At 48.4% G+C, this 12,868-nt stretch overlaps 1 protein-coding gene across 2 annotated transcripts in view; it reads right to left on the bottom strand.

The window, feature by feature from the left end:
- LOC119175993 (uncharacterized) overlaps positions 1-12,868 on the bottom strand; it is a 174,479-nt gene that overhangs the window by 127,869 nt on the left and 33,742 nt on the right. The window contains exon 1 of one of the 2 annotated variants that reach the window (XM_075877170.1): positions 10,143-10,404. The exons of the other annotated variant lie outside the window; for it this stretch is intronic. Within the exon in view, the coding sequence (XP_075733285.1) occupies positions 10,143-10,173 (31 nt within the window). The 5' untranslated portion in view covers positions 10,174-10,404. Of the gene's footprint in view, positions 1-10,142; positions 10,405-12,868 lie in introns of those variants that run through there. 2 annotated transcript variants of the gene reach the window in all.

The following is a 12,868-nucleotide window of genomic DNA, read 5'->3' as shown; positions in this document are numbered from 1 at the left end:
TCGCGGTCGCGACCTGCGGATCAGCAGCCGAGTGCCTTAGCCACTAGACCACCGAGGCGGCGCCTTTTTCCACAACAGATAATAGAGTTGTTAGAAACACAGTTTAGCGTATACAAGTGCGAACAACCTCCAAAATTTGATGAGTGAAGTTAGTCCACGAAACGCTATATAGTCGCCTTGGGGAAGTACACGTTTTCCGTATACACTTGACTGTCCCCAACTCTTCCTTTTCTCGATCAAGACATATACACTGTTATTGCCGTGAGATATATCCTGCACTGTAATGAAGCACTAAATGAGCACACTGTTTTGTGGAATAGAGCTTGCAGATACCGTACCTGGCCGCATCGTTCGTTTGCTCAAATCATCTATATCTGCTTCGGTGCTCAAGGTTCCCTTAGGGGCATCCCGTGATGCCGTGTTGCCAGTACTCACGTGCCTCACGGCGACAGGAGTGTTTTTCCTGCCGCACGCGATTATTGTTCTCAGAAAATAGGTGGGCCGAACCGCATGACAAGTCTTCAATAGTCCAGGCCACTTTCCGCTCCGCCCATTAAGGCTTTCCTTTGCGTCTCTCTTAGTGGTATTTAATGTTCGGATGTTGGCGGACTAAACTCGGAATCTGCTAGTTGGGCAATTCTTCGGAGGGGAAATAAAGGGAGGCTCTCTCTGTTGTCAGTGGGGGCGTTTTGTTACGGCCAGACTTACCACCGGAAAGGGCGAGCAAAAACACACTGATTAGGCATTATTTTCTGATCGACGAACCAGCTCTGAGACTATACATAGTTTCGGCCGGGCTCCTGGGTTGCCTCCTTAATCTCGTGGCAGATGAGCGAAGAAATGGGCGTGTTGCGGATATAAGTGATGCTCTTCGGAACGATATCTGGCTTCGTTATAGAATTTTCACGCTAATCGTATTCCGCACCGGGAAAAAATCACTCTTCCCAGTGACTCAGTTGGAGCCGCACCAGCCTGACATTCGAAACGCGATGAGTGTTTTACTCTGTGCATCTTTCAACCTTGCCATCTCTCTATAATCTTTCTCCTTTCTTCCGCGTGGCCCGTATACTTATTCAGCGGAAAAAACCGAATGGGTAATTCGTGAACAGAACTTTATTGCCACATAGATACAAAACATGTTTAAACAGATAGGATGGTGGAATAAAAGTTGCATATAGGCAGCTTCACTGGTCCCACCATTGGTCTGCGGCTAAACCGTACTGCCTCAAATTTATGTACGTCTGCTTCCGATTTCTAGTCTTGAAAGACAGCGACGACATGGTGACGTCGATTTCTTGTTATTCGGTGACGGCGACGCCCCAAAACAAGCGCCTCCTCGAATCGCTTACTCGCGGAAGCGCAAGTGCACGCGCAATGAAGCTGCGCTACTCGGATGCGGCGAGAGCTGCTCGATATGTCCTGGCCCTCTCTTGCAAAAGAATAAAAACCCTCTTCGTCGCACCTGCACGGCACCGGGGAAACCTATGACCGAGCCGCGCGCGGTTTTCTTCGTGATACTACGACCCGGTGGACCCCGGTGCCAAGTGAGACCGAGGCAGCGCGAAAGGGTAGCTTTTGGCCGCGTTTTCAGCGACAAAAGCGAGCGCTACGTGCCCGCTCCGTCGTGCCCCTTCTCTCGCTCTCCGAACCACCTGCTTCCTCACGGATGGCGTCACGCGACGTCACGCCGACACGCAAGCGGCGATTACGTCACACCGATGATGCTGGTGACGGATCTCGACCGACGCCGAAGGAAGGCGGCGAAGCGCCAGCAATGCTAGCGACACCTGTCGCCGGCATTGGGAACTCTATCGTCGTCACGATCAAAGCGCCGCTACAAAGGGACTTCAGCCGCTACGTGTTAGGTGTGACGACGGCTGACGATGGCGCCTTGCGTAATTGAGAGGAAATGTAGTGGTGTGCACAATTTGCGAATAAAAGAATCTGCGAGGAAACGTCTGAGCGGAAAATAAACGCCGTGTCGTCACTTCGTTTTTTTCCACGTGCGCGGACGCCTCATTCTTGGAAAGCAAAGAAGCAAATCAAAAGATGCGGAAAGCACACGCGGATTTGTTTACACTCCTCAATCCGCTGCGCCCTAGTCGCACGTCAAAGCTGATGCGCGTTCCTCAGTGTTACAACGGGAAAAGACCGCACGCGTGCCGTTTGAAAAAGCGGCCCCAAATCCTACGTCACTATAGTTGACAAAACAATTCACAAGAAAATTATATCTTTAACACAGCGAGACACTGCGACTAAGGACAACGGTAAGAACGACAGGTAGTGGTCATTAAAAAGTTTGAGATTATTCGATAGGTTTCATTAAAGATCATACTTTGGTCACAACAGAACGCTGAAGCAAGAGATCATCAGCGCTCGTGTTGTCAGTGCTCGTGTTGTCCTCTTTGCTTTCTTTGCCTCGCCTTTCGTCTGTTTCTTCTAGCACCTTCGTGCTCGCGCTGCAGCCCTTATTACCATGAGATCATCACCACTAAAGACAAACATTCATAATTGCTTTCAATACAGCGTACCATATAATAATAGAGGCAAAAAACTACGAGGATTGGTGTAACTCATTGGCTCACTGTTTCAATGGCTCTTGCGAAATCAGAATGAGTGGGTAAAAAAAGAAAAAAAAAGTTATCAATTAATTTGTTTCGAAACCATTAGGCGATGATGAGTTCAGGACTGATCGTTAGAAGGACGGAGGCTGAAAGTGGTTAGCGCACGTAATGTTGCAAGATGTGTCCGTAGGTACACATACGTTCTGGCACCACATTCTCCGGCTTCGACAGACCGTCAGATTTATCTTAAGCGACAGCTACCTTCACTGCCACCGCCGCCCCCATCACAGTCGGAGAGCCGAAAAGATGCAGAGGCTTTGAAAGCGGCGGCTGATGTCACGTGGTTCTCACTACCACCACTGAGCACTCATACATGAAGAGCCGGTGTATAATGCACCACAATCGTCGTCCACAGATGATTCCTCGACGAAAACCTGCTAGTCCGACTATGGTCTCTCATGACCCCGATGCGCACTCTTCTCAACAGAATGACAACTCCATCAGCTCAATGCGCCCCACAAGTCCTGGATTCCTTGGAGCCAGCCCTTGCAAGCGTTCTTTGACATATCGGATTCCATTACACTTTTAGGCAACCGCAGAGGAACCGATCTCGAACATATCTCGGTTGTAACTGCCTGTGTGTGCGCGGTGAACGCTGATACAACGTGTGTGTGTATGACTTGTTCTCTTTTTCCCTTTTTACTTTCTTCTTTTTCTACACTTCCCCCGTGTAGGGTAGTAAACCAGGTACAACCTGGTTAATCTCCCTGCATTTCATTTGCCTCTCTTTTTCTCTCTCTAAATGTATGGCACCGCTAAGCTTCCCTAAATAACCATGTGAATTTCGGCACTTCTTTGAGTATGAAATTAAGTGGCAGCTGGGAAGGCTTGGCGGCTATGAAGTATAGCACTGCTATGCAAGAGAGAGCGGGTTTTAAAACAACTTTAAAATACAAGTTATTATTGAAACATACATCGTGAGTTTGGTTAATAAATAATTGTAATGAAATGGAGCGCTTGACAATCGCTTCCGCAAACAACGCGAAACACGAGCGAATAATATTTTTATCTTGAGTGTGGGGAGTGTACGCAGAAAAAGACAGGCTGCATCCTAATTCACCCTGATGAATGTACACGAAACGGTTATATGATGAAGTAGCGTGACCTCTTGAAATTTCTTATCGATTACGATGGTTTCTTCTTAATCGCCCACAAGCTCTTGCGGCACACGTTTCCTTTCTTTGCTGCGCTGAACAGGTGCTGAATTATAAGCCTCTCGATATGTCCCAAACAAAGGCACCAAGGTGGGCACGGTGACCGAGCGCTGGTTCGAAGGATCGAAGCCCGGCTGCATTATGATGGGGGCGAAATACGAGAGGCTTGTGTATACGTGGATTTAGGTGCCACTCATCAACCCGCGTTTAAAGACGAGGGGGTGACTTTCTCCTCATCTTCATACACACGATGCATCCTCCTCGCTCCTTAGTTCTTGAATGCACGTGAACAATATCAGCACTAAGCGTCTATCAGGATTTTACTTTTCTCAGCTGCACGCTGTTATCGCCACTCACGTATTTGTATAAACACAAGAAATCTAGCTTGATTGGTTGATTGTGCACAATAATTATGCGAAACAAAGAAGAACGGATAGGCGGCTGCATGGCGAAGCAGTGCAGCAGACAAATCACCCCCCCCCCCCATGTGATATTTCGCATATAACAATGAATCGGGAGCATGTACAGACGTAATGGGAACTATTGTCTACGTCACAGTAGTGCGCCAAGAAGGACGAGAACTATTAGGAAAAAGTGTTGCGCTCTTTTTTCGTATTTTGGGAGCCTGGTGAGTGGCCCTTTAATAGTCGAAATTTCCGGAGCCTTCCACTGCGGCGTCTCTGATAACCTAATTGTGGTCTTGGCACGTAATATGCAAACGCCTGTATATTGTGTACATTACAACTAAGAATTGTAATGCTTGCGCAGCAGTTTCCATGATTACGTTGTCACGGCTTTGTAGTATAGAGCAGAGCACGGGCCGAATTTCAGAGCCCAGCTCAGGTCCGCTGACTGTGTAGAATGACCACCCCAGCCCGATACCAGAGAGCTGCGAGCCCGCCCGCCCAGCCCCGCCCAACGTACCAAAACAAAAGCCCGGTCTGGCCTGGCGTTATGAAGGTTTTCTGCGTAGACAAGATGTCGTTTTCGATAATAGGGCATATATTTCAACATGTCAAACGACACGTGACATTCACTACATGCAACGATTGCAAGTTGTGTAAAAAGAAGGTGTCCAACGATTCGGGCTTCTGTGAAGGGCGGTTCTCCTGCCTCACATACCCGCCCAACTAAAGGTCCGTTCACTGCTCGCACAGGTATCCCGAATCGCCGATGCATGTTTCGAAGTATATTTGGACTATTTAGAACCTTTGTTCTTCCAGAAGTTAGTACCTCAGATTTTGGAGAGGGAATCATTCAGTGTTTAGATAATCACAAGTTCACCTTGTGTGGCTTCATCCTCTTTCCTTGCGTTTAAAGTGGCCAAATAAAACGAGAACCGAGAAATGGGATGGAGCCGGTTGCAGAGAAGACCCTACGCAGTGGAAAATGGTACTGCACTTGTATATTTCGGGAACGATACGGGCTTCGCATCTGAGCCGGCCTGCCCGAGAAAAAACAATAAAGCCTGAACCCGGCACGAGCCCGAGATGAGAAGACAACGGCCTGGCTGAACACGGCCCACGGTCTCGGCCGGGCCCGGGCTTTCGTGCCACCCGAAGCCCGTGCACACCTCTACTTTGTAGGGCTCTTGCAGTTTGCAATCCCCGAAGGAAAGTGCAGCGTGCCGTAATCAAGGATGCTGATGACCAAGTTTTGAAGAACGCCTTGAAAATTGAGGGACCCTTAAGCTTCGCCTTTAAGAGTTGAACGCGATAGCGAAATCCAGCCCCTAGTGCGCCCTTCAAACACTAAGTGCACACTTATTAATATGTTTCGTCCCCCCCCCCCCCCACACACACAGTAGATTGTACCAGCGCGGGCTATTATCGCCGAATGGGCTGGTTTTCGTCGTGACACCTGTCAAACAAAATGCGTTAAAGGGGCCCTGAAACACTTTTTTTAAGTAAGCATGGAATGAATTCACAGAAGAGCTTATTGCTTAACGAATTCAACGCCACAAAAATTTCAAGAATCCGTCTAGTGCGAGTGGAGTGGTGGTGGTGATAGTGGTAGTGGTTAGATGAGAAAAGGCACCTAATTTCTGCAACCCGGTCCGGAGCACAGCGCAGTGCCTGCGAGTGGAGTTACAAGGGTTCGTCACATGCTACGATTGCATTATCTCTTCTCTCGTCCCGACGAAAGCGCTGGAAGTTAAGCAGGAAGCGGTGGCAGGGGCGAAGAAACTACCGCACCCCGTGACCTTGAGCACTTTTTTTTTCTTCGAATGCACGGCTTTCTCAGTGTGATCGCGCGCGCATGCGTGGACAAGTAGCGGTCTCCCGCGGTGATCTCTGTAACTTGCTTTTTCGGTCACAGACGCACAGACAATTTTTCGTCACAACCAACGGGGCCGATGCCGGCGGCGGGATTTCTGCGACATGAGCTCTCTAACGCCATCGCGTTAAAACCAACCATGTTTCTGAAACGTAGCACCATAATTGTCCTCTATTTTCAGTGCAGGACGAATGCCTCTCACTGTGTCTTCCGAATGCTGTCTTATGTATGTTACCCAACTTTCGCGGTTGTGCCTGCAAACTTCCTACTATAAGCCATCCCGACCCATCCACAGCTTCAGGTAGCGCAGGTTGAACGAAACCCAAAACGAGGAGTCGAGGACGTAGAACTAGCGCTTCTCCAATCGCGTTTCATTCAATTTGCTCACTGAGCAGCTATGAATCAGTATACTAACTAGTCCGATCTCAATACTTGCTAGGTTACCTAAACGGGCCCCATCGACTGAATTTGCGAATTCTTCAACAGTGGGAGCCGTAATAGGTTAGTGGCTACGGTACTACAATGCTAAGCTCGGACGCGAGTTCAATTCCTGACAATGGCACCGAATATCAGTGGAAGCGTAATGCGAAAACACTCCTGCACTTGGATTTAATTACACCTCAAGAAACACAACAGGATCAAAATTAACTAGGAGTACAGCTGTCACTGTATACTGCGTGGCTCATTATGTCGTAATTTTGTCCCGTAGAACCCCAAAATTTAATTATTTTTTACAGTAGTAATATGAGTGATACGCGCTTCGCCAATCGCTAGTGTATTGTTTCGTCACATACTTAATGGAGAAAAAAAAAAAAACTCGCCGGCTCAATCACGCAATCACCCAAGACGAACGACTCGAAGGAGACAAAGGTTGTTTTCATCTCGGCCATTACTCAACCAACGCATTTTCTTAGCGCCCAACGCACCTTTACACTACCTCTGAAATCGGAGGATTGATTGATATGTGGGGTTTAACGTCCCAAAACCACTATATGATTATGAGAGACGCCGTAGTGGAGGGCTCCGGAAATTTCGACCACCTGAGGTTCTTTAACGTGCACCCAAATCTGAGCACACGGGCCTACAACATTTCCGCCTCCATCGGAAATGCAGCCGCCGCAGCCGGGATTTGAACCCGCGCCCTGCGGGTCAGCAGCCGAGTACCTTAGCCACTAGACCACCGCGGCGGGGCTGAAATCGGAGGAATGGCGAGCTTTCCGCACCTCATCTGGTATTCCACTGTGTCCGGGACTGGTACCACCTTTGACCAAGCGACGGTGCCATGTGATGACATCATCACGCGATGACTTTTTTTTTTTGCATAGTTCACACTGACGCCGTCGCCGCGGGACACCGACGGTCAGCTTTCACGCTAAGTCTTTCGCCTTGATTTGACAGAACCATTCACGTTTCTTTACACGTCTTCCTAATGAAGTCGCTGTTGAGCTACCGTCTGTCCTCGTGGCAATACGCGACTTTCGAGTTGAACGAGTGATCCCCCCAAGTATCATTCTTCAGCTAAATTGGTCGTATCAATTAAAAGATGATCGGCGCGGTCTTTCAATAGACCACCTTGCTCTAAATGGCCCAAGGTCGAAAAGCAGCGACACAACAAATATATATCTATAGGCCAGCTTGGGTATACGTGTGCGAGGGATCGCTTCTTATGGAGACGTTATTTTGGGACCACTATTTTGGGGGCTATACGGCCGGGCCCTATTTCCAAAGCACATTTCCCCCTCTTCCTCCGAGAATAGCGGCGTCTGATATTTATTAGTTCTGGGACTCCTTTTATACTTACTTTGCCCGTCGTCTCCATTGCTTTGTAGGCTTCGTCCTCAGTGTGCCTTTATGTATGGTACAGCTTTGGTATAAGTTGTTCTGAATCAAGGCCACGTATTCAGGCCTGCCAATGTATTAGCCATTGGGTACTGTTGCTGCCTTTTGCACAACATATACATACACTCCTAAAAAAAGTTAGCAAAAAGGTAGGAAGTACAAGCAAACGGGTTGTAGCTGCTGGGTTTACTATCTTTTTTGGACCGTTACTACCCTTTTGCTACCTCTTTACTACCTACGTGAGTAAACAGTTACTAGCTGCAACCGTTACTAACTTTTGGTGACCTCTTTACTACCTACATTGGTAAACAGTTAGTAACTGGAATGAAAGAGGTAGTAACTGCAGCCGTTACTACCTTTCTTGCCATGTTACTGCCTTTTTACTACTAGACTGTTGACTATCTAATCCAAAATAGTGATTCCGATTCTGATAATTTATGACAGGAATCGTCTCGACGTATCATTAAACGGAAAAATGCACGAAGATATCCATAGATCAATAAAACAATTTTGTTTTAAATTACCCAACCGAGAAGTACAAAATAATGAACCATAGGCAAGTGATACACGCGTTGTAATAGACAATTACAACAAACTTAGTAAATTACAGCAAATTAACAAGACGGGTGGATCAAAATAACCTGACGGTCACAATTAGCCCCGAGGACAGTCACAATCAATCCACTGCGGCATGTCTCCAAATATTATTATTTTGGCGCGTCCAACCCCAAGAACGATTATTACCTTTTCACAGCTCAAATACTAGCCATGTGAAGCATTGAAATCCATTGAGAATGAGTTTGGTACTTTGTTTCGGCCACTGTACATAACGCCGTTTTGTGGCCTTTTATATTCAATAAATGTGACATATAAATTTTTATAAGTAAGACTAATTAAAAGTCTTGTGCCACGTCCTCAAACACACGTAACCAGGTAGTATATCGTGGTGCTATAGATTCACATTTGTCATAATTAATCCTGAAACACATGTGCTGCCTTGTGCCAGACATGCACCTGCAATGTAGGGGCTATATATCGGCCACGCTTACGTCATACCATATGTATGCGTAAAAAATAGTGAACTTGCTAGGTATATGTATTTTTCGCACTCATGGCTTACCACGCTTCATTACCCCAAGTTGTCTAGTAATGAGACAATGATTGATCACCATTACCAATGCAGAAATATATTGCCAAAATGAGTGAACAGGGTAGTATCGGTTACAAATTCTTTTTCTTGAAACCTTTAAAAGTTACAACCCATGTGTGGTAATGGCTAAGATAGTAACAGTTACTACATGCTGGTAGTAACAGCAAAGGTAGTAACTGTTACCACCCTCGCCGTTACTAACTGTGCTTACTACCAGGGTTGTAACATATGTGACAAACCATTACTACCCCTAAGTTAGCAACTACTACTACCTTTTTTCTAAGAGTGTGCATGTGAAGTTCTTTGCACTTCTACGCCAAGAACCCCAGAACCAAGGACTCCAGACATTGTTCCCTGTAAAGAGCAGAATCCAAATTTTGCATACCACCGATATAAACCTGTACGCGAATGCCAACTGCGTAAACACTAGGAACCACGTGACTTCACGTCGTTGAAGGGAAATAAAAGTTCAGTTGTTAAGAATGCGTGTGGCTCACTTGCTTGCGCGACCTGCTTGGCCGAGCAGTGCGTTCTAACATTGGTGACCCGGAATTATGGTACGGCCACCGGGGTGGACCATCAACGTCGCAATGACTTCGACGTCGATGACTGACTCCGCGACTACGACTTCGCATCCACAACGGGCGCTATACACCGTCAGTCTTCTCAGTCGACGGTAAGCTGCCACCCTTTTGGACCGCGGAGCCCGCACTCTGTTCAAGTAGAAGCCCAGTTCGCAGCGCGACGCATCACATCAGACTTGACCAAATACCATTACGTCGTGAGCAACCTCCCGCCATCCATAGCTAGTGAAACACGGAACTTTTACTCGACCCACCTGCTGAAAAAGCATACATAACGCTAAAAGAAACTCTTATTAGCCATGTAACGCCCCACAAATCACAGCGACTACAGCAATTGCTTCACTACACGAGCATCGGCGACCGTACTCCTGTAGTCAACTGTTGCGGCACCTGCAACTATTGTGCGTCGAAATAACAAACAACTTAGACGGAGCATTGTTTCGAGAACTCTGTCTGCAAAAGCTGCCGTCAAGTGTTCGCTTGGTTGTCGAGGCATCAGAGCCGAAAGACTTACCTGCCATCGCTGAGCTCGCTGATCGTTTCATGGCGGTTACCACACCCACATCACTGGCGGCCGTGCGAAAACAGACTCAGGATGAACTTTAACAGATGCTCGCAGATATTTCTCGACTATAGAGCAGTTATCAGCTTTGCGTACAAGCAGGACAGCACAAAATGCTAGCGAGCCAAACACGTTGCTATCACATACTCAGTGGCAAAATATGTGCCTGGTATCATCGGCTGCTCCGAAATGCTGCGTGTAACTGTGCCCCACCCTGCGCGCGCTCGGGAAATGACCACGGCAAGCACTGAAAGCGAGCAGTGCTTCTATGTATACGCTGCCTTAAAGTCGTCCCTCGGTATTTTTCGTTACCGACCGTAACAACGGGGTTCATTTCTTAGTCGACACAGGTGCCGAGGTGAGCGCGATACCTGCGTCACAAACCGATAGGATGAACCCTACTACATCGCCATTCAAGCCGTAAATAACACGGTGATACGAACATACGGACATCGTTCACTCCCACCGAACTTCGGTTTCAACAGAATGTTAACATGGCTATTCATAGCCGCTGATGTAAAGTTCACCATATTGGGCACCGACTTTCTGCAACACATTGGTCTGATGGTTGATGTTCGAAACAAACCGCTTCAGGATCCTGTATGCCACGCAGTGGTTCAAGGCAAGCCATGTTTGCATCCTCCGCTCAACCCGACCTTACTCCATCCATTAGGAGAATCGCGCTTCACCGCCATAGTACAAGAGTTCCCAGAGCTGACGCGACAGCAACAGGCATTCACCGAAGTAAAGCATGATGTTCAGCGTCACATAGAAACCTCCGGCACGGTCCGGACATAAAAACCACCGGACCATGCGCGGCCGCGGCGTATCTCGCCCGAGAACATACGGCTAGCCAGGAAGGTGTTTTCGCATATGATGGAACTCGGCATAGTACGCCCTTCATCCAGCTCGTATGCATCGCCTCTCCACATTGTCCGCAAACCAGAGATGTTAATTGGCGGCCTTGCGGGGATTATAGGGTACTAAACCATGTGACCGGGCCGAACCGTTACCCAGTGCCGCACGCCCACGACCCGACCTCTTGCCTGCACGGCACGAAAATCGTCTCCAAGATAGATCTGGTGAGAGCATACCACCAGGTACCTGTAGCACCAGAGAATGTTCACAAGACCGCAACAACAACTCCATTCGAAAGATTTAGATTTCTGCGGATGCCTTTTGGCTTACGATATGCTGGCGAAACCTTTCAACGGTTGATGGATGGCGTTGTCCGGGGCCTCGGCTTTTGCAAGGTTTACCTGGATGACCTGCTGATTGCTAACCGCACACCCGAAGAGCACGAAAGTCATCTACGTTGCGTGCTAAAGCGACTGGCCGAACATGGCATCGTGATCAATACGGCCAAATGCGTCTTCGGGGTACCATCACTACCATATTTAGGCCACAGCATTTCAAGCGCGGAAGTACAACCACATCCGGACAAGGTCGAAGCAGTACAGCGGTCTCCACAGCCAAAAACCATCCGCCAGCTCCAAGAGTTCCTAGGACTCGTAAGCTTCTACCGCAGGTTCGTTCCGAAGTGCGCCCACATCCTTCACCCGCTGCACAGCCTACTAGCAGCTCCAGGAACTAAGGCAGGCGACATTTAGTCGAACGGTCTAGCAGTAGATGCGTTTCAGCATATTAAGAAGTCTCTCGCGAATGCCGCCCTGTTCGCGTATCCGCAACTTGGGAGTAAACAACAGTGCGTAAGGGTGGATGCCTCAGACGCAGCTGTTGGAGCCGTACTACGGCAGAAGTCAAACGGAAGGCGGCAACCCATTTCCTTCTCCAGAAAATTGAGCTCGGCCGAATGCCGATACAGCACCTTTGGTAGGGAGCTCCTGGCCATATACGCGGATACATTCCCGCCGCTATGTAGAAGGTTGAGATTTTTTTGTGCTCACGGATCACAAGCCACTGACTTTTACGCATTGCGTGCGATCAACTCAGATACGGGTGCACACGTGGCACAAGAGCTTCGGCAAATGTCTTACATAGCAGAATTAACGACAGATATAGGCCATGTCAGTGGCAAGGACAAGCAGCGGCAGATACTCTTTCACGCAGCCCAGTGAATGCCATCAGCATACCAAGCGGCGTTGACTTCACACTAACGACGGCTCAATGCAGCGCTCCGGAGTTGAAGCACCTACCTACCAGCGCCTTCAAGCTGCAATGGATGGATGGGCCGACAGGATCTGGACATGTACACCGGTAGGGCCATACCATTCGTACCCCCGGATCTTCGCCACAACATTTATGAATCACTGCATACCCTCTCACATTCGGGAATGTGAGCCACTCAGCAGCTCTGCACAACTAGGTTCAGGTGGCCCGTAATAAACTGGGTTGTCCAACGTTGGACTCGGGAGTGCCTATCCTGTCAGTGCTCCAAAATGCAGCGCCATACTGTGACCCCCCCCCTCCCCCATAGGATCTTTTCCCGAGCGGGACAATCGATTTTGCCATGCGCATTTGGACATTGTTGGACCATTGCCTTATTGTCAAGGGCAAAACTACTTGCTAACTTGCGTTGACAACTTCGCGCGATGGCTGTAGGCCGTCCACATCCCAGATATCATAGCCGAAACGGTTGCCCACGCTTCCATCTGCCACTGGGTAGCGCAATTCGGAGAGCCATCGACCGTGACAACAGATCGCGGAACGCAATTCGA

The sequence above is a fragment of the Rhipicephalus microplus genome, chromosome X (genome assembly GCF_043290135.1).
Source record: "Rhipicephalus microplus isolate Deutch F79 chromosome X, USDA_Rmic, whole genome shotgun sequence".
NCBI classification, from domain to species: Eukaryota; Metazoa; Arthropoda; class Arachnida; order Ixodida; family Ixodidae; genus Rhipicephalus; species Rhipicephalus microplus.
This window is presented reverse-complemented; position numbering and strand designations above follow the sequence as displayed.